General features: G+C 50.4%; 2 protein-coding genes and 1 long non-coding RNA gene across 4 annotated transcripts in view; 2 read left to right on the forward strand and 1 right to left on the reverse strand.

Moving 5' to 3' along the window:
- Window positions 1-16011, reverse strand: part of LOC121488890 — a 30789-nt gene extending 14778 nt beyond the window's left edge. The window contains exons 1-3 of one of the 2 annotated variants that reach the window (XR_005987206.1): window positions 15878-16011; window positions 11059-11162; window positions 8945-9149 (exon numbers count right to left, since the gene is read on the reverse strand). This is a non-coding gene — a long non-coding RNA (uncharacterized LOC121488890). Of the gene's footprint in view, window positions 1-8944; window positions 9153-11058; window positions 11163-15877 lie in introns of both variants that reach the window. The other variant, XR_005987207.1, reaches the window with a different exon arrangement.
- On the forward strand, window positions 14432-16418 carry HELT (helt bHLH transcription factor). The gene is made up of 4 exons (XM_041751153.1): window positions 14432-14539; window positions 14960-15064; window positions 15325-15421; window positions 15807-16418. Exons 1-4 carry the CDS (start codon window positions 14513-14515, stop codon window positions 16301-16303), a joined length of 726 nt encoding a protein of 241 aa, XP_041607087.1. The 5' UTR covers window positions 14432-14512; the 3' UTR covers window positions 16304-16418.
- A 1056-nt stretch (window positions 16419-17474) lies between these two features.
- Window positions 17475-27440, forward strand: part of LOC121488675 — a 55297-nt gene continuing 45331 nt past the window's right edge. Inside the window, exons 1-2 of the mRNA XM_041751029.1 lie at window positions 17475-17483; window positions 20797-21037. Of these exons, the coding sequence (XP_041606963.1) occupies window positions 17475-17483; window positions 20797-21037 (250 nt within the window). The remainder of the gene's footprint in view (window positions 17484-20796; window positions 21038-27440) is intronic.

Genomic DNA, 27440 nt, shown 5'->3' on the forward strand with positions numbered 1-27440 from the left:
TCCTACCCCAGATACTAGAATCTTCTGATGGCTCTCTGCCTTTTCCTTTTCCTTTCTCCCCACTATCCTATATCCCGTCCATTCTCAACTCCAACATTATGCATTGGTGGCCTACCGTCAGGGTCCAAGCTTTTTTTTTTTTTTTTTAAATTTTATTTTATTTATTTATGATAGGCACACAGTGAGAGAGAGAGAGAGGCAGAGACACAGGCAGAGGGAGAAGCAGGCTCCATGCACCGGGAGCCCGACGTGGGATTCGATCCCGAGTCTCCAGGATCGTGCCCTGGGCCAAAGGCAGGCGCCAAACCGCTGCGCCACCCAGGGATCCCAAGGGTCCAAGCTTTGTATCATCTCATGGTACTTCCTCATTCAGCAAACACACGCTGTGTGACTACATGTGTGCTGTGTGCCATGCTAGGCAATTTGCTTGGCTTCAGGGGTTCAAGTATGAGTAAAATAATGCCTAATTCTCAGAGCCTCTCAATCTAGTGGAGAAACAGTCAACCACGTAGGAAAATACAACATAATTCAAGGTGCTCTCACTACAGCACATGGGAGGAATACCCAAACCAGCTCTGTGGTCAGAGGTCATTTAGGGAGGCTCCTGGAAGAGGCTCCTGAACAGGGTCATGAAAGATAAACTGAATTTACCCAGGAAAAGAGAGGTGCTGGAAACACAAGAAACCACAGGGAGAGGCAGGCACAGGGGCGCTTAGCACACTGAGGAAACACTGCAGGTGCTTTAACACAGGACTGTAGGCTGCCTGAAATAACGCAGCAGAAGACTGGTATCTTAGAGCAGGATAGGACATATTGAGGAGTTGGGATGCTTTTCTCAAAGCCAATGGGAGGTAACTGAAGGATTTTGCATTTTAGAAAGACAGCCCTAGCACCAGTAGACATAGAACACACTGGAGGAGCTTGCTGGCGGCAAGCAAAATGTCACGAGGCTATTGCCAAAGCCCAAGAGAAAAACCCATGAGGCAGTAATGATAGTAGCTGTGGGGATCCTGAGAGGGACTGGAGAGGTGTCAAGATGAAATCAGCAGGACTCAAGAGGCTGTAGGAGCAAAGCTACACTTACAGACGACCCCACATTCCCATGTTCCTTGGGTGAAAGAATTCTAAAGCAAGGTTATGAGAAGACGTGCAAATTTAGGGGAAGAGGGCAGAGTGTTGTTTGAGTATCCGAAGTTTGGGACAGCCAAGGAGTGATGGAACAAGAATCTGGAAGCCAGAGAGATGCCCAGGGGAGGCCTGAGAAACAGTGCTTCTCAACCTTGGGTGCACACTGCCAACATTTGGAAAGCTTTGAAAAATACTGAAGCCTGGGCCCTGGGCCTGGAGCTTCCGATGGAATACCAAGCCTGGGTTACAATAAAGCATCCCAGGTGATTCCAACCGGCAGCCAGGCTTGAGACCTCCTGGCACAGAGAGGAGGGTACAGAGCCTGCAGGATGGCCCTCCCCTCTCTACCCCTACCAGCCAGGTGACCCACCCTTAGTTTCCTCCTCCAGAAAATGAAGATAATAACACTTCAAAGAACTGAAAATAGCAAATAAAACAATATGTGTAAAGCTCCTAATACCGTTCCTGGCACATACAACAGACCAGACAAGGATTCACTGCCCGAGTCTGGGGAAGGGCATACTCTTGGCCTGCGTTCCCAAAGAGAATGGTGCTTTCTGTTTGGTGGGAAGGGAAAGGAGGACTCGCCCCAACCTATCACAAACAGAGGGACTCCCCCTTGGTGTGCACAACCTGGTGGCTCACACAACAAGTCTTCAGGACTTACTGCAAGATATGGGAGGCAGCCAGATGTCTCAACACTCGAAGCAGGACCCTGGTAGCTAGGACTCTCGGTAAAGTACACAACATTGAGGTGCAACAAAATGTTCAGGCGCTGGGCAAAATATTCAGGAAGCACCACTGTGTGCCAGGCACGTGTCTACTAGGCATTCCTTTATTCCATAACCAACGTGACAGAGTCCCTATGTGTGCCAAATGCCACACTAAGTTCTGGGGAAATCGTAATAAACCAGAAAGAGACAATCTAGAGCCCTGCGGCAAACAGCCCCTTCTCCTTGACCTCTGTCTCCACCCACCCCGGCATTCCCCACAGCCACCGCCTTTGTCACTCTGTCACTTGTCTCGTGGGTTTCAGTAAGAACCCCTCACTCTCTTCCCCATCACCAGTAACAAGTTTCTCCGGGTCACTTTACACTCAGATTACAGATTATTTATCAAATAATCGGTCAAAAAATGCAATTATACAACAATGGGATTATGTGTCACAAGTACAGGATGCTGGGACCACATATTAAGGGCTTCACCCAAATACAGAAGCCAGAAAGGCTTCCCTTGGAAGTGACAGCCAACCAGAGGGGAGGGGTGAGGAGACTTGCCCCCTCTCCCCGTGGCTCCTCAATACCTCCATGCCCTGCTTCATATGCTCCCTCAGCCTCGACTGCCCCACAGCCTGGTTCTCCAGGTGCTCCACTCATCCTTGGTCAACCCAAACCCACGTCCTCCTTGGGAGTCTCTCCTGACCACACTCTGCTCTCCAACCACCCCCGCCTTGTGTGTCCACTGTCCGCCATCACTGGGTACCATCGGACCTCCAATCCCTCACTGCAAGGGACTCTCTCAGGGGGCTGGCTAAGTCTCTTGGGTCTGTTGATCGCTCTACCCAGCAGCTAACATGATTCTGGGAGTATTGATCAGGGTTCAGAGAAACAGGACCAAGAGGGTGTGTATGTATGTGTGTGTGTACAAGGGAGAAAGAGACAGAGAAAGATTTTTAAGGAATTGGCCCATGCAATCATGGTCGACAAGTCCCAACTCTACAGAGTGGAGAGCCAGAACCAGAACCCAGGTCACCTGGCAGGAGAGCTCTGCCAACAGCTGTGCCAAAAACACTCCAATGAGGACTGGCTGAGAAGTCATACAAAGCCCCTTGTGGGAGAACTGACTTCTCTGCAAGCTGCACTTCAGAGAAGCCACGTCCCACTCTAGCAGGCAGAGAAAGCATCCCTGGGTGCTTATGGGATGCCTTATGGGACGCCTGGGTGGCTCAGGGGTTGGGCGGGCCTCTGCCTTTGGCCCAGGGCACGATCCTGGAGTTCGAGCATCGGGTCCCGCATCAGGCCCCCTGCATGGAGCCTGCTTCTCCCTCTGCCTGTGTCTCTGCCTCTCTCTCTGGGTCTCTCATGAATAAATAAATAAAATCTTAAAAAAAAAAAAAAAAGAAAAGAAAAAAAGAAACCCCCTTTCTGCTGGAAGGCAAAGAATTCAGAAGCGTTCCAAGCTGTAGTGCCAGGATCCAGGTGCTACTCTTCCTCCAGGCAGCATGAGACCTCCAGCAGCTGTGCCATCATCACCTCTGGGTCATGTTTCTGATGTGAGGGGTGCCACGCTAAGCTCCACTTTGCAGACTTCATCTTGACCTTCCAGCTCCTGAGCAAATATAAACAAGTTCACCAACACACCTTCCTTCCTTTTGGCCTCCCTTCTTTCAATATTTATTTGAATACTTTCTCCATGCCAGGCCCTGGGTCAGATGTTAGGAATGCAAAGATGAAGTCAGGGTCCTGGCCTCAAAGAGCTCACATGCAGCATGGTGAGGCTATGACAGGGCTCCTTGCGGGGGCAAACCTGCCCTCTTGCCTTCCCTTCACACCCGACCGGTCTCCCTGGGCAGCCTATTGTACGTGCTGACTGTTCACTACTGTTCACCCCAACTCATACAGAAAAAAATACTGTAGCCAGAGAGATGAGGCACCCTGGCAAGACATAGCCGGAATCCAAACAGCAAGTCCAAGGCAGACAGACTCATTTCTTTCTAAGCCTGCAGCCCACAAAGGTCAACCCTCCTCTTAGAAGCTGTTGAATAGTTCCGACCACTAGAGGGCACCAGCTAACCCCCGATCTGTCCAAACCTGCCCAGCTCTGGGTCACTAAGCTCCCAGATCCGTAATACTAATACTGTTTATCTTTTTTCAAAATGAGTCTTGCAAATCAAGTAAACTTTAAACTGATCACACAGACTTTACTCTTGAGCCAATAAGGAGGTAAGGGGCGAGGGAATCAACTATCCTAATAGAAAGAAAAAAGGCCACACATTGACTGAGAAATACATCAGAACCTATGACAAAAGATTTTTTTTAAAACCTATGCTCATGGGACACCTGGGTGGCTCAGTGTTTGAGCGTCTGCCTTCTGCCCAGGGCATGATCCTGGAGTCCTGGGATCGAGTCCTGCATCAGGCTCCCTGCATGGGGCCTGCTTCTCCCTCTGCCTGCGTCTCTACCTCTTTCTCTGGGTCTCTCATGAATAAAGAAATAAAATCTTTAAAAAAAAAAAAAAAAAAACGATGCTCATTATCCTAAGCATCTGATAACCACAACATAACCTCACATTATTGACAAGCCATTCATTGTATAGCAACGGTATCCAAATAAAGGCCAGATTATGGACCAGGGCATCAAAATCAAAGAGACAGATCCAAACACATGGAGTTTGAAAACCAAACCATGGGGGGAAAAAAGTTGTGTTTTTTTTTTTTTCTGAGTAGGCTCACATCCAACGCGGAGTCCAATGTGGAACTTGAACTCGACCCTGAGATTAAGACCTGAGCTGAGATCAAGAGTCGGACACCTAACTGACTGAGCTACCCAGGCACCCCAGATAGTCTCTCTCGTGGACCTCAGGATGTGCATTGTCAAAAAGCTTTTGGTGTATTAAAGAGCTTAGGAACATTGCTGTATAACTGGAGTATCAGAAATGTGGAGATTAAGAGTGAGAGAGAAAACTGAATTGAAGTATCTGATGATTATGGGTAACTTGTACCTTTGGGGGATGTAAGAGGGAAAATAAATCTACAAGGTCTCAACAAGGCATGTTGAGAAGAACTGCCTTCCAGCTTGGTGAAGTAGCAGCTACATTTGGTTGTTGGAGGGTGGGTGTGTTTCTTAGCTGAGAAGTCTTCTTCTGTGACTTCTGAGCTCAATGGGCTCAAGGCAATGGTGGTGGTTATGTATTCAGTTACCATTTAATGGTTCTAAGCCCTTGGGTCGAGTGTCCTTGAAACCCCCACACCTTGGCAAATAAACATGCTACTCACTGCATTGTGGGGATTAAATGAGCAAAGATCTGCATAGTGCTTAGTGCAAGGAAGGGAGGGATGCTGGCTAAGAGCTGACCATTATTATTATTAGCCTAGGAGAAAGAAGAGCAGGACACCACCCACCACTGCCCTCTGCAGGGTGCCAGTGGCCTGGGCTTTGCGTGGGTCTGTGCTACACAGATATACCTCGTGCCCCCACTCCCTCCAGCCCCCGTAGTTTATGAGGACTGTCTTTTCAGGTATGTGGTCTGAATTCATCACCGGATATCCTCACAACGCTCCTTTTTGGAGTATTTCCTTCTGGAACCATCTGCACCTTGGCTCCTAGGAATCCTAGCACTTTCTGAGCTCTTCTTCTTTTCCAATGACCCCTTCCTGGTTGGTGGCCTTCTCCCTCTCTGTGCCCATTAGCATCCCCCAGGATTCTGTCCTTGGCCCCCTCTCCTTCTCCTTTAAGCTCTTAAGTGATTTCATCCACTGTAATGGTCCATGGGTCCTTGTACACGGACACTGACCTTCTTCATCTCTGACCTGCAGTTTTCTATCTTATCTTCCAGGCACCCAGTTACAGGTGTTTATATGAGCTTTAGGATTTATATGCCCCAAATTAAATCAGCCATCTTCTCCTAGCCACCTGCCCTGTATCCATGGCTCTCTTACATTCCTCCCTTATTGCTAATCTCAGTGGGGTCTCTGTGTAGTCAATTCCCCAAACCAGAAACCCAGCAATGATCTTCCCCATTATTCTCCTGCCACGTCGCATCCTTCTCCAGGTCCTGCTGGATCTGCTCTCTCAAACATCTTCAGCCATCTCTAACTCTCATGCGGAACCTCAGCATCTTTACTTCAGCCTCTGACAGACGTTCTACTACTTTGTGCCCAGTCTGGCCCCCAACCCAGGACTGCCTCTCCACTCATTTCCTACCTCAGCCCTCCTCGCAGTGCATGAGCTAGTAAGACTACATTGTGTTTCCCAAAACCAGAAAGCCATTCCATGCCTCTGTGCCCTTCTCTGTGCCACCCCCTTTACTAAGGGCAGCCCTCCCACCTGACTTTGCCCGGCTACCTCCTACTCGCTGCAGTGGGTTGAACTTCTCAAAAGTTAATGCCCAACCAGATTTGCGGTTATTACATTATTTGGCAAAAGGGTCTTTGCACATATAATTAAGGATCTCGAGATGAGATTATCCTGGATTATCCAGGTGTGGCCCCTAAATCCAATGACAAATGTCCTAATAAGAGGAGGAGAGTCACGTGGACAGCCACATGAAGACAGAGGCAAAGACCCAAGTTATGTTGCCCCAAACAAAGGAGCACCTGTGCCACCCGGAGCTGGAAGAGACAAGGAACAAAAACCTCCTCTGGAGTCCTCAGGGGGCCCATGGCCCTGATGACACCTTAATTTTGGACTTCTAGCTTTCAAAACTTAGGAGAATTAATTTCCATTGTTTCAAGTTACCACGTCTGTGGCAGCCCTAGGAAACAACACACCCAACTCATCATTCAGAACTCAGTTCACTAATCATCTCCTCCAGAAAGTCCTCTCTGAGCTCTTCTTACCACCACCTGCCTCCTGCCAGCTTGTGTCAGATTCCCTTCCTGGGTCTGTCTCACTCAATAAACTCCTGAAAGGCAGCAACTGGGGGCTGATCCCCATTGTCATAAGAGGGCTCAGCACTGTTCCAGGAAGACAGCAGGTGCCCCACCAGACCAACCCATGAGGATGTCAGCCCATGCACACCCCCTAGGGCCTGGGCATTGAGGCAGGAACTTCACAAACATTACCTCGCTGAGTCATCTCAATAAGCCTAGGAAGGGGGTATCAACTCTGTTTCATGGATGCAGAAACCAGGGTGCAGCAACTTGCCCAAGACCTTCACATAAGCGGAGTTAGGATGTACATCCAAGATCTCCTCAGATCACAGGTCCTACTGTGCAGGGGTACAGCATTCCCAAAAGACCTGTGGCCAACTAGGTGAAGGATGCTGGAGAAGTCGGGGGGAAGGAAAGATTGAGTCTTAATTAGCTAGGTTTGAGACAGAGCCATTGTGTGTGCACACCAGCAAGTATGATAACAAAGGCTTAGGTTAGAAACTAAAGATGGCCTAACTCATAATGTGGCATAAATGTATCACAGCAGCTTTAATCCTGAGCCAGGAGTTTGGTGATGAAAATGGGCTAAGAAAAGATGAAGAGGGAACAGGGAAGAAAGACAGGAAGGAGAAGGGATCGCTCTGCTAAGTTTGGAAACGGAGCATGCTTTTCCCTCACCTTCCACCCCACTTCCTGTGGGCCACGCCTCTGCCCCCGCTGGTGGCCTTGTTCTCAGGGCATCAGTGCCTAGTGGGTCTGAGCTCCCACTATGGCACTGCCCCAGGTACCGACCTGAGGCTAACTGACATCCTGCCACCCCACCCCCATCCCAAGACATCACATCTAATTCCTGGAGCCTGGGAATATCACACACAAAAAGGACTTTGCATATTTGATTAAGCTAAGGATCCTAAGAAAGGGAGATTGACCAGGTGGTCTGAAACACAAGCACCAGGATCTTTCGGAGTGAGGGGTGGGAGGGAGAAGAGAAGGCAGTGTGACCCCAGAGGCACAGTTTGGAGAAATGCAGACACAAGCCAAGGAGTGCTGGAGCCAGGAGGCTGGAAGGCCAAGAAGCAAGTTCTGCTCTAGGCCCTCCAGGGGGAGTGTGGCCCTGTTGAACAGGCAAATTACAAATGAGGGTCTGTCCCTAAGAAGGACAGCTCTTTTCACACGTGGGAACCTATAGATTCTTCAAAGAACCCTACATTTGTTCTCAGGGGCTCCGATGTCACCCCATCCAGTGCGTAGCACGCAGTGAATGCCAGATCTGGTGGTGAATGAATGAAGAGGACAGGGAGGAAGGGGAGGAGCTGGGCTGTCACCTGTAGGCACAGATCTGGTGACCCAATCATCAGACCTCTGCTACTTATTACAGCCCATACAAGGGAAGTGTTATTCCTTGTAATTTCCTTTTCTCCCCACCTGGAATCTTTCCATGTTCTCTGTCATGTATTATAATTTACAATAATTTCCTTTTTTCAGTAATGTGTATCTCTAGTTTTCTGTGCAAATTTAGCCTGAAGAGCAGATGAAATCTTTATGCTAAAGAAAGAGTCAAAGTTATGAGTCAAAGTTCCTCAGTCATAACTTCGGGAAGGCCACTCAAGTTAACCAGGAGCAAAAAGCTGTAATTATCAACCCAAAAGAAAGCCAGTTGCCTAGAAAAATCAAAGCCCATACGGGCCACCATTCACAGCATCTGCAATATACTTTTCTAAGCCATGTTAACATTAAAAAAGGGAAAACAACAGCCTCATCTATCCTGCAATCTCCCCAAAAGTATTATCCTCCATAATTATATTTATACTTCTCTGAGTTCTTGTAGGTCTTTTAAGTCTGAAAATAACCAGTAAAATAAGACAATATGGGGTCCCATGAGAGACTGCCTAGAATCAGCTTTAGCATTGATGCCAGAATAATCCCCAGGGTTCCTCTCCCAGTTTTGCTTCATTCAACAAAACAATGTTGAAAAACCACATTTGAAGGCATCTACTACTTTCAAGTAGTTGAGAGACAAGTAGGAAATAAATCATCACATATAGGAGACAGTACTTAAGGGAAGTACTGCAAATACCCTATAGAATATGTGAACAAGCAGAGCCACAAAGCCCCCTCGATTCCTAGGAAACCTTTCAATCTATGCAATTAATTAGTACCACCTAGGAGAGCCTGAAGTCCCCTCTGCCTTTGCCCTCCTGCTGCCACCTGGGGTGGCGTTCCTACCTGGGATTTATTCTCCCATCAGATAACCATCAGTTGTTAAACACCAAATAGTGGCCTCCAACTTCTGCTAGAGCAGTGCTTCTGGAACTCTGAAGTACACTGGAGTCCACTGAGGATCTTGTTCAAATGCAGATCCGGATTAATTAGATAAGAGGCAGAGCCTGAGGTTCCGCATTTCTTAAGGAGCTCCCAGGTGGTGAGGACCCTGCTGGGGTGAGAAGCACAGGTGAATAGCAAGACATTAGAGCACTTTTTGCCCCCCACTTAAAACAAAAACCAACTTCTGAAAGCATCAGATTCTAGTAGCAGGAGTGTGAGGTGTCAAGGTTTCCGTGAGGGCAGAGAAGCTGAAAAGCATTTGGATAAAGGGTGGTGCTTATTAAAGCAAGTGTGGTTTCAGAGCTGCTGCCCTGTTCAGCAAAGGCTGTCAGGTACTATATCTAAAAACAGAAAGCCCAATGTGGGACTCAATCCCAGGACCCTGGGATCAGGCCCTGAGCTGAAGGCAGACACTCAACCACTGAGCCACCCAGGTGCCCCTGGACCTCCTCATCTTCACCCGGCTGCACCAACAGGGACCATCCCTGCCACACACTTCCCGTTGACCTCATCATTGAGTTGAGAATACTGTTGGTGATCAGAGTGGGTGAGGAATCAGGGATGCCGAGGAAGGAAAAGTCCAGAGAAATTGCCAGCCCAATAGGATGCCTGGTGCACGTCTGCTAGAAGAGGCTGTGATAGTGACCGTTGCATTGAGGCTAGCGGACTGGAGCCATCAGTAGAATACTCTCTTCTTTCTGAGACCACAAGCCCATGGGCCACGTCCTTTTCTGCCTGGGATGCCCAGCTTCTGGCTCCTAGCAGTGCTCACAACATGCTGTTATCACGGGACTCGTGAGAAGCAGGAGCCCGTAAAGGAGGCTCACGAACGCAGCTGAGGCCTCTGACAACAATCACACCAGCCCAAGGCAACAGGATACCCCACAAAATGCTTGCTGGCGCTACATCACAGTGTCCCTGACTAGGCTCTTCCGCAAAATGACAGAGAGCAAGCTGAAGCAGTTGGCCCTGGAGGTCACAGAGTAAATCAAGAAGTAGGATCACAGTGTGACAACAGCTTGCTGCACACCACTGGGCAATGCCAGGTCTCCTTGCTCCTGATTCTCCCACAGTAAAATGATGTGTTGGACTTGATGGTCTTTTAGGCTCCTTTCAGAGGAAGCCGACTGCCATCCCACATTCTGTGACGCTCCTCGCTTCAGAAATAGAGCCTAGGAATTCAACTCCCTCCATACCTTGTCCTGCTGGTACCAGAGAAGTGCAGGGGGTCAGCCAGAGCTGTTTCCTCCACCCTCTGACAAGACTCACGTTTTCCCACTTGATTAAATTCCCAGTCCCATTAGTGCAACTAGGAAAACCTGCTCTGGGTATTCAAGGTGACAGCTGGAGGGAGAGCTCTGAAGTCACCCAGAACACTTTGTCTTAGAGCAATTCAGCTGAGATTACCAAATATTCACTACATTTTTCTTTTTCAATTATTTCTTCTTCCCCTTCCTAAATCCATAAATCCTCAGTTTCTGGAATTGCAAAGAAACCCTCCCACCCCCAAAATCCATCTTTTTCAGTGTTTGGAAGCTACAGGTCACTTCTATAAAGGAAAAAAAAAAAAGAAAGAAAAAAGAAAAAGAGAGAAAGCAGTATTTGCAACAATAACATAGGTATTCTGTTGGTGATTGCGGTATTCTCCAACAAAGGTCTTTAGATACCAGGAGTCTAAGTGCAGATCAATATTTAATTAGAATTGTCTAATTTCTGAGTCTTCCTAGTTTTGCTTTGATGCTGGTTGTTGAATCATTTGAAATGACTCTGATGTTAAGAGGCTTCTGCACGTGGGACACCTGGCTGGCTCAGCGGTTAAGTGTCTGCTTTCAGCTCAGGGCGTGATCCTGGAGTCCCGGATCGAGTCCTGCATCGGGCTCCCTGCATAGAGCCTGCTTTTCCCTCTGCCTGTGTCTCTCATGAATAGTCTTAAAAAAAAAAAAAAAAGAGGTCCTTCTTCAGTCTCCCACACCGAGAGGACCCAGCTGGCCAGCAAGCACTGGATAATGTCACACCTGCAAGAGGGGGCATCTAAGGCCCCAGTCATTCGTCCAGTTTGGGTCAACTTAAAGCTCTCAGGAGGAAGTACTGTGGCCTTTTCAGGAGAGTTAAAGCTTTCCTAGAGATGAGAAAGAAAATATGGAATGAATGAAAATATCACACAACACCACAAACCCCACGGAACACTACATGAGGGCCACTGCAGAAGAGACTTCTGGGCAAAATGAAATCATTAATTGAGTCCCTGTCTTATTTTAGGTGCCTTGTTTATATTTATTTACTTTATTTCAGTGGCCGCCTTGTGACCTTATAAATACATTAATTATTCCCATTTTACAGAAGAGGACACTGAGGCCCAGCCCAGAGTCTGGCCCAGCTGGTAGGGGTGGAGCTGAGATGTGAATGACCCTTGGGCTCCAGCATCCACAGCTCAAGACTCTGCTTGGTTCTTCTATGTGGAAACTAGGTCAAGATCCGGGCACACCTGACTGCCATCCTGCAGAGAAGGATTCAGGAAAAGATGGCCATGAGGGCCCCGGGGTGCCCCCACCTTGTGGGACTGTGATTGGAGCCTCCAGGCTGGGTCGGAGTACAAGTCTCTGCTTCACCTGAATCGGGTGAGGCGTGGTCCCCCTCTCCCAGAAAGAGCTGCTGCGGCTGGAGGGCTTGGTGAGGAAGCGCGCCTGTACCCCACCTCCAGCCACCTACCCACCTTCACTTGGACACCCCCCACCCCACACCCCCCCCAAGCCACACGCCGGTACTTACCGCCCTGGGCAAGCCCTGGACCCCAGCTCTGCGAGCAAACACGAGAAATTAAACAGTTTGCACAGGATGAGATTTGGCCCGTGGAAGGTGCCTGCAGCTGGTGGTTAACACCAGCAGTAAGAGGATCAACGCCGAGTCCCCGGGCTTAAAAGGGGGGGGTGGGGTGAGAAGTGTGCGCGCTCCCTTTTACCCATTCACGTTAGTTAATTTGGATGATAAGGGTTGGTGTTTAATCCCTTTGTGTGCGAGTGAATATACTGAAATCGACAACCCCTGAGAGGGCACCCGGGCTGGCAGAGCGACCTGCGGGAGAGTGCGGGTCGTGTCCAATCTGGCGTGAAGCAGAAAAGAAACGTCCCGAGGAGACTGAAAGGCAGACGGAGAGGGACACCCTAGGGGTGCGTGGTGCCCGGCAAGCCCCACACCTCCCAGGCCGCGGCGGGTGGGCCGCTGTCTTCCCCGAGGCCCCGCACCCCAGGCCTGCCTCTGCGCCCTTGGAGCCCCGTGGGTCCCACAAGCCGGCGGGGCCCCTCCCTAGCCACCCCTGGCGAGGACTCCCGACACCCAGAGGGAGAGTCCGGGCCCTGCCACGGCCCAGCGAGGTGGAGAGTTGAGGTGCAAAAGGTGGGGTGCAAAAGGGAGGGGCAAATATCCAAAGGGATGTCCCGGTGGTTCTCAGATGGAACAGATCAGAAAAAAAGGGGAGAGCTCGGTGGCTCCAGGGCAGGTCGTAAAACAAAAATCATTTTTATAGCTTCCATCTGCAAGAGAGCTCACGCCCCAGCCGAACCCCGCACGCCCGGAGCCCCCCGAGCGCGGGTGGGAGGCTGCAACCGCGAGCGGAGCCCCGCGGGCGGGGGAGGAGGCCCCCCGACCCGGGCCCGGCTGCCCGCAGGGGCGCAGGAGGCCGAGAGAGTTCCCAGCCGCCGCCGCCCCCCTCCTTCCCCTCGGGCCCGTCCAGCAAACCTCTTCCCCGGTTTCTGTTCGTGCCTTCCCTCCCTCCTCCTCCCCCGATATATTCGCTCTCTAAAACCATAAAAAAGAGATCAACTTCCCTAACTTCACGGAGCCCTTTTCAGTGACAAATATTGATGCCCAAAGTGTCTGCGCTCTCCCGCCCCCAAACGTTAAGAAAAGGCGCCCGCGAAAGGGGGACATAAAAAGTTAACAATGCTGTGAAAATATGTTTGCAGAAAATAGACAATCGTTGGATTAAACGTATTCAAGTATGAAATAATGCCTTTTTGTGTCAAAACTTGGGCGATGGGCGGGTACAAAAGTTCCCTGTGGCAGCTACTTGCTCCCTTTGTGAGCCGTGCGCTTTGGCGTCTCCACTTGGGCGCATTACTCAGAGCACTCTAAGCGCGATTGTTTCTCCCTTTCTAATGACATTTACCGGATCAAAACATGCTGTTAATTCGATCAGAAGGCTTCACCCTCCCTGACAAAGCCACAATAATTTCTCCTGAAGTTTGTTAAATTGACCAAAATTAGGCAAATGAATAGGGGTCTGTAGGCGCCCCCTCTCGCAGGTGACGTCGTATAATGCTCGCCTGGGCCAGCTGCATTCCCCCTTTTCTTTTCGGCCCACTCCTCTCCGTGTTCACCCCCCCCATCCTCCGACCCCCCCTTCACACACACACACATGCACATGCACACACACACACACACACACACACACGCCTGCCTGTCCCTCCTCCCCCACCCTCTGGCATTATTAAAATTTAGCTCCAATGAAACTATTCATACTTTTCAATGGACATTTTCGTATAGGATAATAGGCTACAAATTGAGCCTCTTCCCCCCGCGAGGAGAGAGCCCGAGGAGGGGGGAGAAAAGAAAGCCACAGCGACGTGGTCAGGGAGCAAGGGGGGAGCGTCGCGTGCCAAAGACCCGCGGGAGGGGCGAGGCGAGGCGGGAGCCTCGTGTGCCAGCCGCAGCCCCACACCTGCCGGGATGTCCGGACAAATAAAGCGGTGTAAACAAAAAGGGGGGAGATGGACGTGTCACCAAGTCGTGTGAGAAAAGCCTGGGAACAAACGGGGCGCCTCCGTCTCCAAGAGCTCTCCCTTGAACCCGGCGGAACAGCCTATTAAAGGCTTACTTAATTACTTTAATGACTCTGGACAGGCTTTAAAACGCACTCGGCGCTGGGACTGCGGGCTTGCTGGGATTTGTAAACAGGCAATCGTGTGAGACTCAGCGGTGGGACTAAAGGAGGCGACACTGTTTTGTGAGGGTCCTCGCCCCCCGGTGCCCGCGGCCGCTGCGCCCCGGCGCCCTGCGCCTGCTGCAGGCGCCCGCACGCCCGCCGGCCCCGGTTTGCCGCCTCCTTTTCCCGCCGGGGCTGTCGCCATGCAAATGCTACTCCCCCCGCCGATCACGTGTCCTTTGAAGGGCCACGTGGATTAACAAAGCTGATCTGCCCCCAGCTCGCCCCCCTCGGCTGCTAATTTTTTTTTTTTCTTAAACTTCTTTAAAACTGATCTTGAATGCATACATCCCCCAAACGCAGCTCCCCTAATCCTATGGAATAATTCAACTCGTGAATGCACTTGCAGCCCTAGATGACCGCTTTATAAGGCGGCCCCTCGGCGCTGGGCGGCTGCAGTCTACCTGGGACGCCCGAGGAGGCACACGAGGCGGAAAGGGCACGGGTGCCTCGCGCCACCGCCTCCCCGAGGGCGCGTCCCGACCAGGATGTCAGACAGGCTCAAGGAACGCAAAGTGAGTCCGCCGAGCCCAGGCGGCCCTTGCGCCCCGACCGCGGGGGGCGTCCGACCCCGCGAGCCGCCACCTGTCGGCCCGACGTCGGGGACGCGGCGCACGGGACTGTCGAGCGGAGGAATCCCGAGGGCTGGGGGGAGGGAAAGCGGCTGGAGAGACGCGAGGCTCCTCCGCCCGCGGGAGCCCACGCCCGAGGCTGCTTGGCCACCTCCCCGCGGCCTGGCGCTCGGCTGCACGGCCCGGCCCGAGCCGGTCGAGGGGCTGGAAGAGGAGCGCACGGCCGGGGCCCTGGGACCCTTGCGGGGAGGGGCCGGCCTGGGCGCGTGGGGGGCGGGGACGACGGTGGACACGCGGCCGCGGCCGTGCCTCTGACGACTCCCCGGGCAAAACTGTCCTAAACGTACGAACCTCTGTTCGCAGAGAACCCCCGTTTCCCACAAAGTCATAGAAAAGCGGAGGAGGGACCGGATTAACCGCTGCTTGAACGAGCTGGGCAAGACGGTGCCCATGGCCCTGGCGAAGCAGGTAACGTCAGAGGCCGAGCCCGCAGGCCCGGGCGCCGGGGCTCCCCGGCTGCCACCCCCGCAGCGGTGCAGGGAGCGCGGAGACGGCGGGGGCCCTCCCTGCGGGCTCGCGTCCCCGGGCCCGGGCCCCGGCGGCCTGGCGCGGGCCTCGGCACCGCCCTGCCCGCCGCTCCGCGCACGACCGCGCACGACCGCGCACCCGGCCGCCCGGCCCGCCCGGCCCGGAGGGTCGCTGCGAGGAGCCCTTGCTCCTTCTTGCAGAGTTCCGGGAAGCTGGAGAAGGCGGAGATCCTCGAGATGACCGTCCAGTACCTGAGAGCCCTGCACTCCGCCGATTTTCCCCGGGGAAGGGAAAAAGGTGGGCAACGGGGAACCCGGGCAGGGAGAGGCTTGGGATGGGGGTGGGGGCGAAGGCCTTCCGGGGTGCGGCCGGAGGCGGGGGCGGGCCGTGGGGGTGGGGGTGGGGGTGGGGGCGCTGGAGGGCAGGTCGTGGGGGTGCTGGCTCCGTCGCCTCCTCTCAGGTGGGGAAGGGGGTGGCGTCAGGCTCCTAAGGAAAAGGGGGTCGCCTGCTTGCGCTTTTCCGGTCTCCGGGTGAGAGAGCCCCGGCCTCGTGCGGGGGCTTTGGCCCGGGAGCGTGATGGGCGGCACCCCCGGGACTGTCGAGCGGAGCCCCGGGGCCCCGGTGGAGAAGGGGCTGCTCACGGTTCTCGCCTCCCCGCCGCGGGTTCCCTCGCCCCCAGCAGAGCTGCTAGCGGAGTTCGCCAACTACTTCCACTACGGCTACCACGAGTGCATGAAGAACCTGGTGCACTACCTCACCACCGTGGAGCGGATGGAGACCAAGGACACCAAGTACGCGCGCATCCTCGCCTTCCTGCAGTCCAAGGCCCGCTTGGGCGCCGAGCCCGCCTTCCAGCCGCTGGGTTCGCTCCCGGAGCCGGATTTCTCCCATCAGCTGCACCCGGCGGGGCCCGAGCTCGCGGCCCACAGCCCCGGGGAGGCGTCCGTGTTCCCGCAGGGCGCCGCCCCCGGGCCCTTCCCCTGGCCGCACGGCCCGGCCCGCAGCCCGGCGCTGCCCTACCTGCCCAGCGCGCCCGTGCCGCTCCCGAGCCCCGCGCAGCCGCACAGCCCCTTCCTGGCGCCCGTGCAGGGGCTGGACCGCCACTACCTGAACCTGATCGGCCACGCCCACCCCAACGCCCTCAACCTGCACCCGCCCCAGCACCCCCCGGTGCTCTGACGCCGCCTCGCCCGCCGGATTTCTCCGAGCGTCGGGCGCTGCCAGCGAGAAACACTGCGTACTGTACAGGTGTAAATACGGCGCCGACAGAACAGCGGGGGGGGGGGGGGGCCAAGAGCAAACTGGCCTCCCGCAATCTCCCCCCACCCCCCCACCCCCGGCAATAAACGTTTTCTGATAAAGCCCCAAGAGCTGGATTTCTTTGTTACCTCCCGCTCCTCCACAACCACCCCTGCAGGTGCCGAGGGCGCAGCGAGCCGGGTCGGCCCAGGTGACGACCTCCAGGGCCCGGGGGCGCGGGGACGAGGGGGGCGCCGCGGGGTGTGCGGAGGAGGAGGGAGGGACCCCGGGATGGAGCGGGAAGTCGTGGCTCCCGGAGGAGCAGACCCTCGCCCGACCCGGGCGCACCTTGGGCATTTGCCCCGGAGCCCGGAGCGCGCGGAGACCCGGGCCCCGCACCTCCGAAAATGCAAACCGAGGACCCGCCCCCAGCGGGCCCGAGCGGACCCCGGCCGGATGGGCCCGGGGCGCCCCGCCTGCCGCCGAGAGGAGCCGGGGGTCGCGCGCGCCCCGCGCACCGGCGGCCTGGAGAGCCGCGCCCCTCGGGCCCGCGGGCTGCGGGACTCCGTTCCCAGCCTGAACTCGTGTCCGGAGGAAGGAGGGAGAGGAAGGGCCCCCCCCGAGGTGTGGCTCAAGGCAACATCCGACGTGGTTTGCTACTGGAGGATGACAGGACTCGGCGCCGCCGGGGGCTCGGGGAAGCTGGCCTTGCCTCCTGCGCGCACCTGGGCTCCGCGTCGGGGACGCTAGGCCGCCGGCTGGGGACACGCGCTCCCCAGGGGCCGCTCCGCCTGCGGACGCCCCCGCCCAACGCTGGCGCGGGGTCGGGGTGCCCAGGCCGGCCGAGAGAAAGCCTCCCTCTCCCCCTTCCCCGGGGGGAGCCAGGGTGGACTTCAACCTTCTGCTCCACCCAGAACGTCGGGAGGAGAAGTTTTCAGCGCCCAGGGGACACTTGGTCAGTGATCTTTAGGAGATGAGGGTGTTCGAGTCCTACCGGACCCGCGCCCTCCCCACGACACAGAGGTACATTTAAAATAGCAAACCAAAATCGTGTTTTTCTAAGACGCAAACAGCAAAAAGAGCCTGCTACTCTTTTATGTAAACAGGCAAAATGAACAAGGTATCCAGCCGGCTAAAGTGTTTGTTGGAGATTTACAGTTTTCTCCTTCATTGATTTTTTTCCCCCCTCTTTCTTCCTATATTTCCTTTTTCCTAGCTTTGGTGCTCTTTAAATAAATAATATGAAATTATGTAGCAGATTTTCCTGTTTCCAGAGACCAGTTTAACTTAACGGTAATGATCTGTCTTCTCCTGGATTAGCTAGAGGACAATAAATTAACTTATTCCATTTCTGTGGACAGGGTTTAAGGGAGCTCTGACCTAGACTATTTACTGAGGTCAAGGAATAGGATGACCTGCAATTTGTAAACCATCAAACTTGATTATGCAGGGACAAGCCAAAAAAAAAAAAAAAAACCCACAAGGACAACCACTACCACCAAGCGAAAAATAAACCCTCTTCATTATATCACCCATAAAGTGAAATCTAAATGTGCATTGAGGGGGCAGGGGAAAATCTATAAAGTTTAGGAAAGGTCTTGCAAATAAAGAGTTCTTGCCCTAACATATACCCCACGTCACTACAATACTTATCTATAAAATGTGAGAGGCAAATACCTCCTCCCCTCATGAACTGATATAGCTGGAGCCTGAAAGCAAATGTCAGGCCAGGAGGCCTTCCGATTCACAAATATACATTGCGTAGTATGGGATGGAGGCGAATTATGCAGAAATGGGAGAATGCATGGTGCCTATTATTGGAACACATGTCTTACACCCATTTTCATCAGCGCTGGATACAGAATATGAAGAAGGCCTTTCAGGCTTTTTTTCTCTGAGCATTAAGCCAATCTGAATTCCCTTTGGCAGTGAAGCATTAAAGATATAGTGTTACCCTGGAAATATAAATTATTAATATATTCAGCATTTTTGTCACTTCTCAACTGTTAACCAAATTAGACAAAACTTTCTTTTACTAAGTAGATTTTCTCTTTGGGATTAGCTTTGGGAATGCACAGGGCCACCACAGTAAAAACTTTGGTCATTTACATATAATTTTGCAAACTTCCACTGGCCCATGACAGTCTTTGTACCTCAAATGTTGGTATTCTTGATTTTTTTTTTCTTTCTCATTTAACTGTGGAGGATAAAACCCTGCTTTGGATTTACAATGACTTTAGGATAAAAGTCTCCCTCCCTTTTCTCTTCCTCCCCCTTTCTGTGTGTGTGTGTGTGTGTGTGTGTGTGTGTGTGTGTGTGTGTTTGTGTGTTGTGTCTTTTTCTGAAACCTTCATCCAAAGTTCCAATTCTCCAGGCTTGGCCAAAAGTCAAACTTGGAATAGTCTGACTTTGCAAAAGATTAAAAATGTCACTACAAAATGGAATTGATTCAAATCAGATTGTGACTTTAAAGTGTTCTTTCCTGCACTTTCTCTGACAACACGTTACTCCCAGCCTCCCTGTCCCCAACCCTCCCCTTCTCCCCCCTCGGTCTGAGTCTCTTATGCCCAATCCCTCCACTCTTTCTTTTAAGTAAGTTGTATAGTAATGGTTTCCAAGAGAGGCTCAACCAAACCCAGAAATAACAAAAAACAAAAAACAGTGGGTTTGGCTGGAGGTGACCCATTGTGATGCCTCTGAAAGGGGCAACCTCTTGTTTCTTGGGCTTCATCCTTGAGTGGGCAAGAATAAAAATAATCATCCCCATGAAATCAAAGGTTTTCTCCAGAGGCTTGAGGAACAAAGCTGAGGGCTGGTGCTTTGGGTTGGACCCTGTGGCTCTGTAGGGTAGAACCAGGAGCTTCCAGCCGCCCCCACCGAAAGGGTGGTAATACAGAGCTCACTTGTGCTTCCAAGCGTTATTGAACACACACACTCCTTGTACCAGTGGGGGCCCTCCAGTCTGGGCTGCTAGATACCACGCAAGAAAGCTGGAGGAGAAGCTATGAAAGAGCTTCACTGACCCTATGGAGGTATGGGATTCCTAGGAACCTGGCAATGGGCCTGTGCATACGGAAACACATCGAGGAAAGGTGACATGCAACATTTAGTAGGTGCTCAATAAACATTTGTCAAATAACTAAATGAACTGCCTGACGGTGCTGACCCTCTTGGAATTCTGCATCTCCCCTAGACCTCTCATTTGTGGGCCCCCAGGTGCCTCCCCACTTCAGCAGAGACCAGAAAGTACTGGTATACCCAACCGGAAATATGTGATGTAACCTACATACATTCTGACAATTGTCAGGCATAGCAATGGCTCTGCCTTTGCCTAGAAATTCCACCTGGTGGTCTGGCAGCAGGAGACAATGTGTGGCCTGCTTGTAAGGCAGTTAACACCTACTGAGTTCTCAGCTAAATGTAAACCCGAAATCCAGGATTCGAATTCAGAACTAGCCTGATGGGGGTTCTGCTCCTTTCACATGAGAAAGATTCAAGACTTGGCTGAGCCAGATTCTACTCTCTTTTCTGTACCACTACTACCCAGATTTGCATTCCAGCTCTGCTGTGCACCAGCTGTGTGCCTTTGGACGAATTGCTAAGCCTCTCTGTGTCTGTTTCATCATCTGTAATATAGAGCTATTAAAAGTGCATATACCTCAGATGGGTCGCCATGAGGATTAAGTGAGTTGGTACATTCAGAGCCCTCTAGACACTGTCTGGCCCACAGCGAATGTTCAACAGATGGTAGCTATTATAACAATAATTATCTAGTACTCCCTCCTTTCTCCCAAAGAGTCAGATCCTTGGGGCTACCTCAAAGTAAGAAGTAAAATGTCAAAGCAATCATTAAAAAAATCTTAACCTCTGCCCGTCCCACCCCCCCACCCCCCCCCCACCCCCCGCCAAAGTCTTAAAACCCAAGGCTTGTTCTAGAACAAGGCAATATTCTCCATTTAGGGCAAGTGGGGCTAAGGAGCTCTAATTCCAGTGCATGATCAATTTGGGGACTGTGAGCCCTTCTCCAGGTGATGATCAATAAGAGCCCCGTGATAACCTTGAGTGCCATCTCTCACACTTCCCTACAAGGAAAGCTGGCCTTATGGTATCCTGCAACAGCTCTTATACCTGCGTTCCCACATTCTTCTCCAATTACACAGCAATGCCCGTTAACATACAAATCTTGGCTGTTGCAAATTCTTTTTTTGGAACATGGGGTAAATGAATAAATGAATTTAATATTCCTTAAGCACACTTTCTATGGCAGCCTTATGTTCTTCCCAGCATCCCCTTGCCCTGCACTTTTCCCTTGCAAGCCTTTCATCTGTCCTCTTCATCACCCGTCTGCTCCATTGCTGGCTCCAGACTCAAGCCTTGATGCCCAGAAGGGACTCTGTCCTCAGTGCTCACTCCCTTGCTCACTTGGCCTTCAGTACTCATTCTGGTTGCTTGGCTCCTGCGATCGGCTTCTCTATGGGTCGGTGGCCTGGTGTAAGAATATATCTGTGCATGTTTCCCCCGTGCAAGGGGGTATTCCTGGAGGAATCCTTCTGACCCTGCTGGTGGTCGCTTCCTGTTCTGCAGCTATCAAGGGTGGAGCTCAGGAGCTGGCCCAGGCATGCAGCAGCCCACAGAAGCCCTTTCTCTCTTTGGCTGCCAGCGTGCCCATGGGAGGCAAGCATCCCTACTAGGCTGGTTGGCAGATTCCTAGCTCTTCCTTTATCTCTTCTGGATAAGCTTAATTTTAAGGTCAAGTGTTGCAAGCGCCCCTCTCTACCCGCAGGAGGCACATCCTCTGATCAGTAGCAAAATAGACATTTTTATCTCCACCTGACACCCACATCTACATCTCAAATGATTCTGAGCAGAGAGAGGAGGAGAACAAATGACTGATTTATCAGATACCTGGAAGCCCCAGGACCTGGGGGCCGATATGTGTGCAGCCGGGAATCACACCTGTGCATCCAGCAGCACAGGCCCAGGGGCACCTGTACATGTGTGCATAGGATGTCTGCATGGATACATAAGTGTGCATATGGACAGGCACCCCAGGGCCAGGGAAAAGAGCCACCTACTGAAGAGAATGGCTAGGTTAGAACTTGAGGGACCCAGCTATGTCTGGTTGGCTTGGAAGAATAGCAGCAGCTATGATGAAGGTCTGCAAATCTGCCCCATTATAACCTTTGACAACCCTTCCATACAGTGGGAAGAGCTGAAGCAGAGCAGAAGAGAGGCGGTAGGCAGTGTGATGCTGAGTTGGGGACATGGGAGAGAGCAGGAAAGTCACGGAAGCCAGAGGATACGGGGTGGGAGATGAAACAGGAACTCTGGGCTGAGCTAGGAAGCAAAAAGACCCCAAGGGAACTGGGAACCTGAACACTTTTTAATTTCTCTATTCCTGACCAGCCTCATGTATAATGTGTACCTTAAAAGCAAGAGTCGAGGGCAGCCCGGGTGGCTCAGCGGTTTAGTGCTGCCTTCAGCCCAGGGTGTGATCCTGGAATCCAGGGATCGAGTCCCACGTTGGGCTCCCTGCATGGAGCCTGCTTCTCACTCTGCTTGTGTGTGTGTGTGTGTGTGTGTGTGTGTGTGTGTGTGTGTGTGTGTGTGTCTCATGAATAAATAAATAAAATCTTTTTTAAAAAAAGCAAGAGTCGGGGATCCCTGGGTGGCGCAGCGGTTTGGCGCCTGCCTTTGGCCCAGGGCGTGATCCTGGAGACCCGGGATCGAATCCCACGTCAGGCTCCTGGTGCATGGAGCCTGCTTCTCCCTCTACCTATGTCTCTGCCTTGTCTCTGCCTCTCTCTCTCTGTATGACTATCATAAATAAATAAATAATAAAAAAAATTAAAAAAAAAAAAGCAAGAGTCGATAAAAATATGTAAGTTAAAACTTTATAAATATGATGAAACTCTTTAAACACATATTTATACATAAATACATATTTCTAGGAGATCTTTTGCAAGGTTTGACAAAATGAACGTCCATCCCCTCTATCACCATTTTGTTATAGGTCCATCAGTAGAAGTCTTCCACAATAAAATAGTTTTATTTCTACTCACTAAACACCAGGACTTCATTTTTTACATAAACATGATTCCTATTTTACATTTATATCAGAATATAAAACTGTGACCTAGCCCCGTTGCTCTTTCTAAATACAACCTAAAGTGTACTTAGTGAAGAAAAAAGAATTCTAGAAGGTAGCGACGGGGAGAATGCATATAAGCCTTAGGACTACAAGGCACGACGCAGCCTTGTGCTTTTTAGATGTGTTATTCCCCACTTAGGTGGCACAGCCGTGACTGCAACCCATACAGCCTCAGCAAAGCTTGAGGGAGGAGTAAGGGAGCCAATTCTGGACACCTAGAGAAGTTGTTCTGGAAAAAGTCAAATTGGAGGGAGGGTCGTTTGCAAATGTATATTCTGGCCACAAGCCACAAACAATAAATCTGTGAAAGCGTGAAGAGTCCCTGATCTCACAAACTCTTCCTCCTCTGACATCCAGTAAAGAGGTAGACATGAACACAATGGAACCTCCCCTGAGTTATATTACAACTCAGTCAAAAGGACAAGAGCAACAGGGGTACTATCAGATTAGAGCTGAATTATATCTGTTCTGACCCTGAGCCCCGGGCTGATGATGGCCCAAACATATGTGCTGAGGGGAGGCTACAGCTGGAGGCATTTCAATGCTGTTTGTTCAAACATTCCTTAGAATGCAATTAAAAACTGAAAGAGAAATTTTGGAAATTCTAAAACTCCTGAAAGTAGAACTGTGATACCTGCTTTCTTGGTATGAAAAGAACATTTATCAGTGAGACAACATTTTTGAATCTGTTCAATTATGAATTATAGAGACAGACACCAGGAAGGCTTAATATGCTTTGGAGGGTGATGGATTTTAGGAAACAGTGAGTCCCAAGAAGCATCAAGTGACTTCCCATGAGGATGGTCCTGTGGGTAATAACAAAGGGATGCGGAGAAAGAGAATATATGATGAATTTATGTTGCACCTGATGGTGGTTTTTGGACATGGGGTGTTTGCTGTGGTTTTCAAGCTTCTTCCAAAAAAGAATTGTGGTCTCCTTTTACATCTAATGTCTGGTCATACCCTGACAGGCCATGATGAACCTCATCTTCATTAAGGAGGAAGTTGCAGAGTCGGAGTACTGACCTGAGTTCTGGGAGCCAAACTATCAACACCCAGCTTCTCAAAAAGCACTCCAGAGAGTCTTCCAGTCACCCTGGAACTACAGGAGAGAAAAATCAATGGACAAACAACCTTTTCCTGAAATATATAAATCTATCAAAACACAAATGTTTCCTCCCTTCCCATCACCCCTTCTTTCTCTACCCATCTCCTCCTGTCCTGATCACCAATTTTTTCTTTTATGAGGTAGGATCCACTTATCCTGAGGGTTTCTTTGGAGTTTCTTAACGCAGACAAAGGTATCCTATGCAACAGAAGGGAAGGTGCTTCTGATCTCCAGGTAGATCACCTTATCTCCAGGCAGATAGGAGATCTCCTTTTCAGATCTCCTTATCTCCAGGTAGACTCACAATGTGTCTCCCCCACATCCACCACTGTCCCTTGGTCTGTCCCTCTCCCTTCCCCTGAACTCCACATCCAAACAGTCGTCATGCCTGGTTGATTTTACCTCCTACCTCTTGAATCTGTTCATTTCTGTCTCCCCTGCCACGGCCAGAGACCAGCCTGCCAATGTCCCTCCTTCAGCTTCCATGTTTGTTCCTAATTCAATGTCAACATAGCAGCCAGAGTGATTTCTTTCTAAAACACAAAGTCCAAACTTCCCTGTTTAGCACTATTCAATGCCTCCCTACCACCCCAAACTCAACATCAGGCACGCTGACTTCCTTCATTGCTCAGGAGTACAGAGCTCTCTTTCATGCCAGGCTAGGGTCGGTGAACACCACATCTCAGAGGCAAAGAAAAATTGAAAGTACCTTTTCCCCTAGGCGACTGATCAGCACACTCAGATCTGCCTACTTTTCTCTAATGGGATGTTTTTGTTTTGTTTTTATTTTATTTTTATTATTATTATTTTTATTTTTTTATTATTATTATTTTATCTAATGGGATGTTGATCTTGACTCTCCTCTGTTGAAGGGGGGAATGCCTACTTGTGGCAACGCTGTGCCCAAGCGTACAAATCTATCTCAGAAATGGCTTCAGAAACATTGACAAAATGATATGAAAGTTATGCTCTGGTCTATATGTTTTTCCTGGACTTTTAAACTAAGTCAAATAGCATTATTTATCTATTAATTAGCTGAGACATTAAATATTATCACTAAGAGGCATGGTGATTAAGAACATGGGTTCTGGAGCTAAACTGCTTGGGCTGGAGCCCTGGCTTCACCATTTTCCACTGTATGACCTTGAATGAATTATGTAACAGCTCTGTGCTTCAGTGCCCTAGTTAAATGGAACGACAGTGCCTACCCCATTGGGAGGGTGGAAGAACAGTTAATGGAGCAGTGCCTGGCTGATGGCCTGTACCCAGTAACTTAACTGTTATGGCTGAAAACTGCATGAGATTGTTACATAGATTAAAACAGTTTCCTTTGAAACTGATGACCTATTAATAATACTGATTTTTTTTAAACAGTTGATCTTGTCAACTCGCCTCTTTTTTCTCGAACCAGTCTTAATGTTAGTGTTTTCCTCTTTGCATAGAGAAGACATCAATAATAGAAGAAAGGAAGGGACCTTTTGTTAGGACTTGCTGGGTATCAGGCACAGAGGCAGGTCTAGAACTTCTAGAGTTCAGAGCAGCTTGGGAATAGAGTAGGGTTAGGGGATGTGTCTTGAAGCTACGAACACAACACACCATTTACGGGTGGCCTTAGCTGAGCTGCTGAAAATTGAGAGCTCCATCCTCCAAAAGCACTTCTTGCTGTCTTCCTTGACCTGGCACAGCGCTGGGTGCTGTCCCATGCCATTGCCCCATTTCATCTCCACAGTAACTTCTGTGGTAGGTAATGTCACCCTCAAGTTCTAGATGAGGGCTAACTCAGAGTCTGTCCTAAGTCACACAAAGTCTCTGTGGCAGAGCTGGGATTTGAACTATAATGTTTGCTTCCCAGCCCAGTGCCCTTTCTTCTGTGCTGCAGCTGCCACAGTCAGGACTTTTTGCACTTGCTTAGAATAGTAGGGTTTGGATCTAAGCTTAAGAATACTCTTCTTGGGTAAAGTTGTGGTCCTCCAGGAGTTCAAAATTGGCAGTTGGATGTCCCAATGTACAATCTCTAAAATGCAGGTTTAAGAAAATAAAATAACATTAAAAGACTAATTACAAAAGCAATATGTTCTCATTGCAGAAAGCTGTAAACATATTCGAAAGTATAAAGAAAATACAAACTCCTATAATCCCATCATCCAGTTATAAGCACTAACATTTTTGATGTTTCCTTAAAACCTCACTATGCACACACTAATTTTTTATTTATTTATTTATTTTTATGATAGTCACACACACAGAGAGAGAGAGAGAGGCCGAGGCATAGGCAGAGGGAGAAGCAGGCTCCATGCACTGGGAGCCTGACGTGGGATTCGATCCCGGGTCTCCAGGATCGCGCCCTGGGCCAAAGGCAGGCACTAAACCACTGCGCCACCCAGGGATCCCTGCACACACTAATTTTAAAATAAGTTTTAGCTGATACATTTATATGATATAAAATGTTAAAAGTACAAAAGCGTAAACAGTGAAAAGTCAGTCTCCCTCCCCACTCTGCCCCCAACCAACCAGTGCTTCTCCTGGGAAGCAATCACTATTATCAGCTTTTTATATATCCTTTAAAAGATTACCCATGCATACACATAAACTGAGTTATTTTGCTATTCTCTTTATTTCAAAAGTGATCCTTTAAAAAAAAAAAAAAGATTTATTTGAGGCATGGGGAGGGGCAGAGGGAAGGGGTAAATTTTCAAGCACTAAGCACAGAGCCTGACAACTTAGGCTTCGGGCCCAAGACCCTGAGATCATAACATGAATTATGATCAAGAGTTGGATGCTTAACCAACTGAGCCACCTGAGCACCCCAAAATGCTACATTCCTTTATGAGTAAATACAAATGCAGTGTTTCGTTCTCTCTACACCTGACTCACCTTCCATCCCCTTTAGTGTCACATCTCCTTCTCATCATTTCACACCCATTCAGGTGGTTGCACAGGACAGTCAAAATCACCTTAAAATCTGCCTTCCTGGTAAATCCAGTATTAGAGGGATCAAATTCTTGAAACTTCTTTCTGAGATCATGCAGGAAATATTGTACCTAAGAAAGACAGGAACCCCAAACCCTGTCATGTGGAGAGTCTCTCCAGTGGGGCTGCGCATGTGCCAGGATGTGTAATGTTCTAGCACTGCTCTTTGTACAATATCCTTCTGGTAAACCAAGCCTATCTAAGCAGGAAGGGTCACAGAGTCTGAACAACTTGCCTATTCCACCCATCTGTCTTCCAAACTACTTGGAGCATCCTGAACTTGTCAAGCCCTCTCTTGCCTTTGCACACGCCCTTGGCCCTTTCTTCTAGAAAACTGCTCCACCGCCATCCCACCCTCCTCAGCTCCCTTCTTTACCTGGCACCCTCTATCCTCCCATTTGAGATGGCATCACCAGATCTTCTGGAGAGCTCTCTGTGATGTCCCACCTCACTACCTCCCACTATCATTAGGCATTTTTTTAAAATATTTTATTTATTTATTTGAGAGCAAGTGAGCAAGATCACAAGCAGGGGGGAGGTGTAGAGGAAGAAGCCTAATAGCAACCGCCCCAACCCCCATCTTTCAGGTCATGATACCCGTTAAGTGCCTAGGCCAGGGACTGAGGAAATGTAGAGTGAGGCAAGTGATGACCTGAGAGCACTTACACAGCTTAATGGGGAAGAAATTAGGTAAGCAACTATTAAAGTGCGATAAATGCTAAAAAGGAACATTCAGAGTTGCTGGGGTGGTGATGGCGGGGGGGGGCAGTGTCCAGAGCAGAAGCTCCCAACTGGTTCGAATGGGACAGAGAAAGGGACATACCAGCAGATGCCAGAAGAAGTATAGG

This window comes from Vulpes lagopus, chromosome 4, assembly GCF_018345385.1.
Source record: "Vulpes lagopus strain Blue_001 chromosome 4, ASM1834538v1, whole genome shotgun sequence".
In the NCBI taxonomy this organism is placed as follows: domain Eukaryota; kingdom Metazoa; phylum Chordata; class Mammalia; order Carnivora; family Canidae; genus Vulpes; species Vulpes lagopus.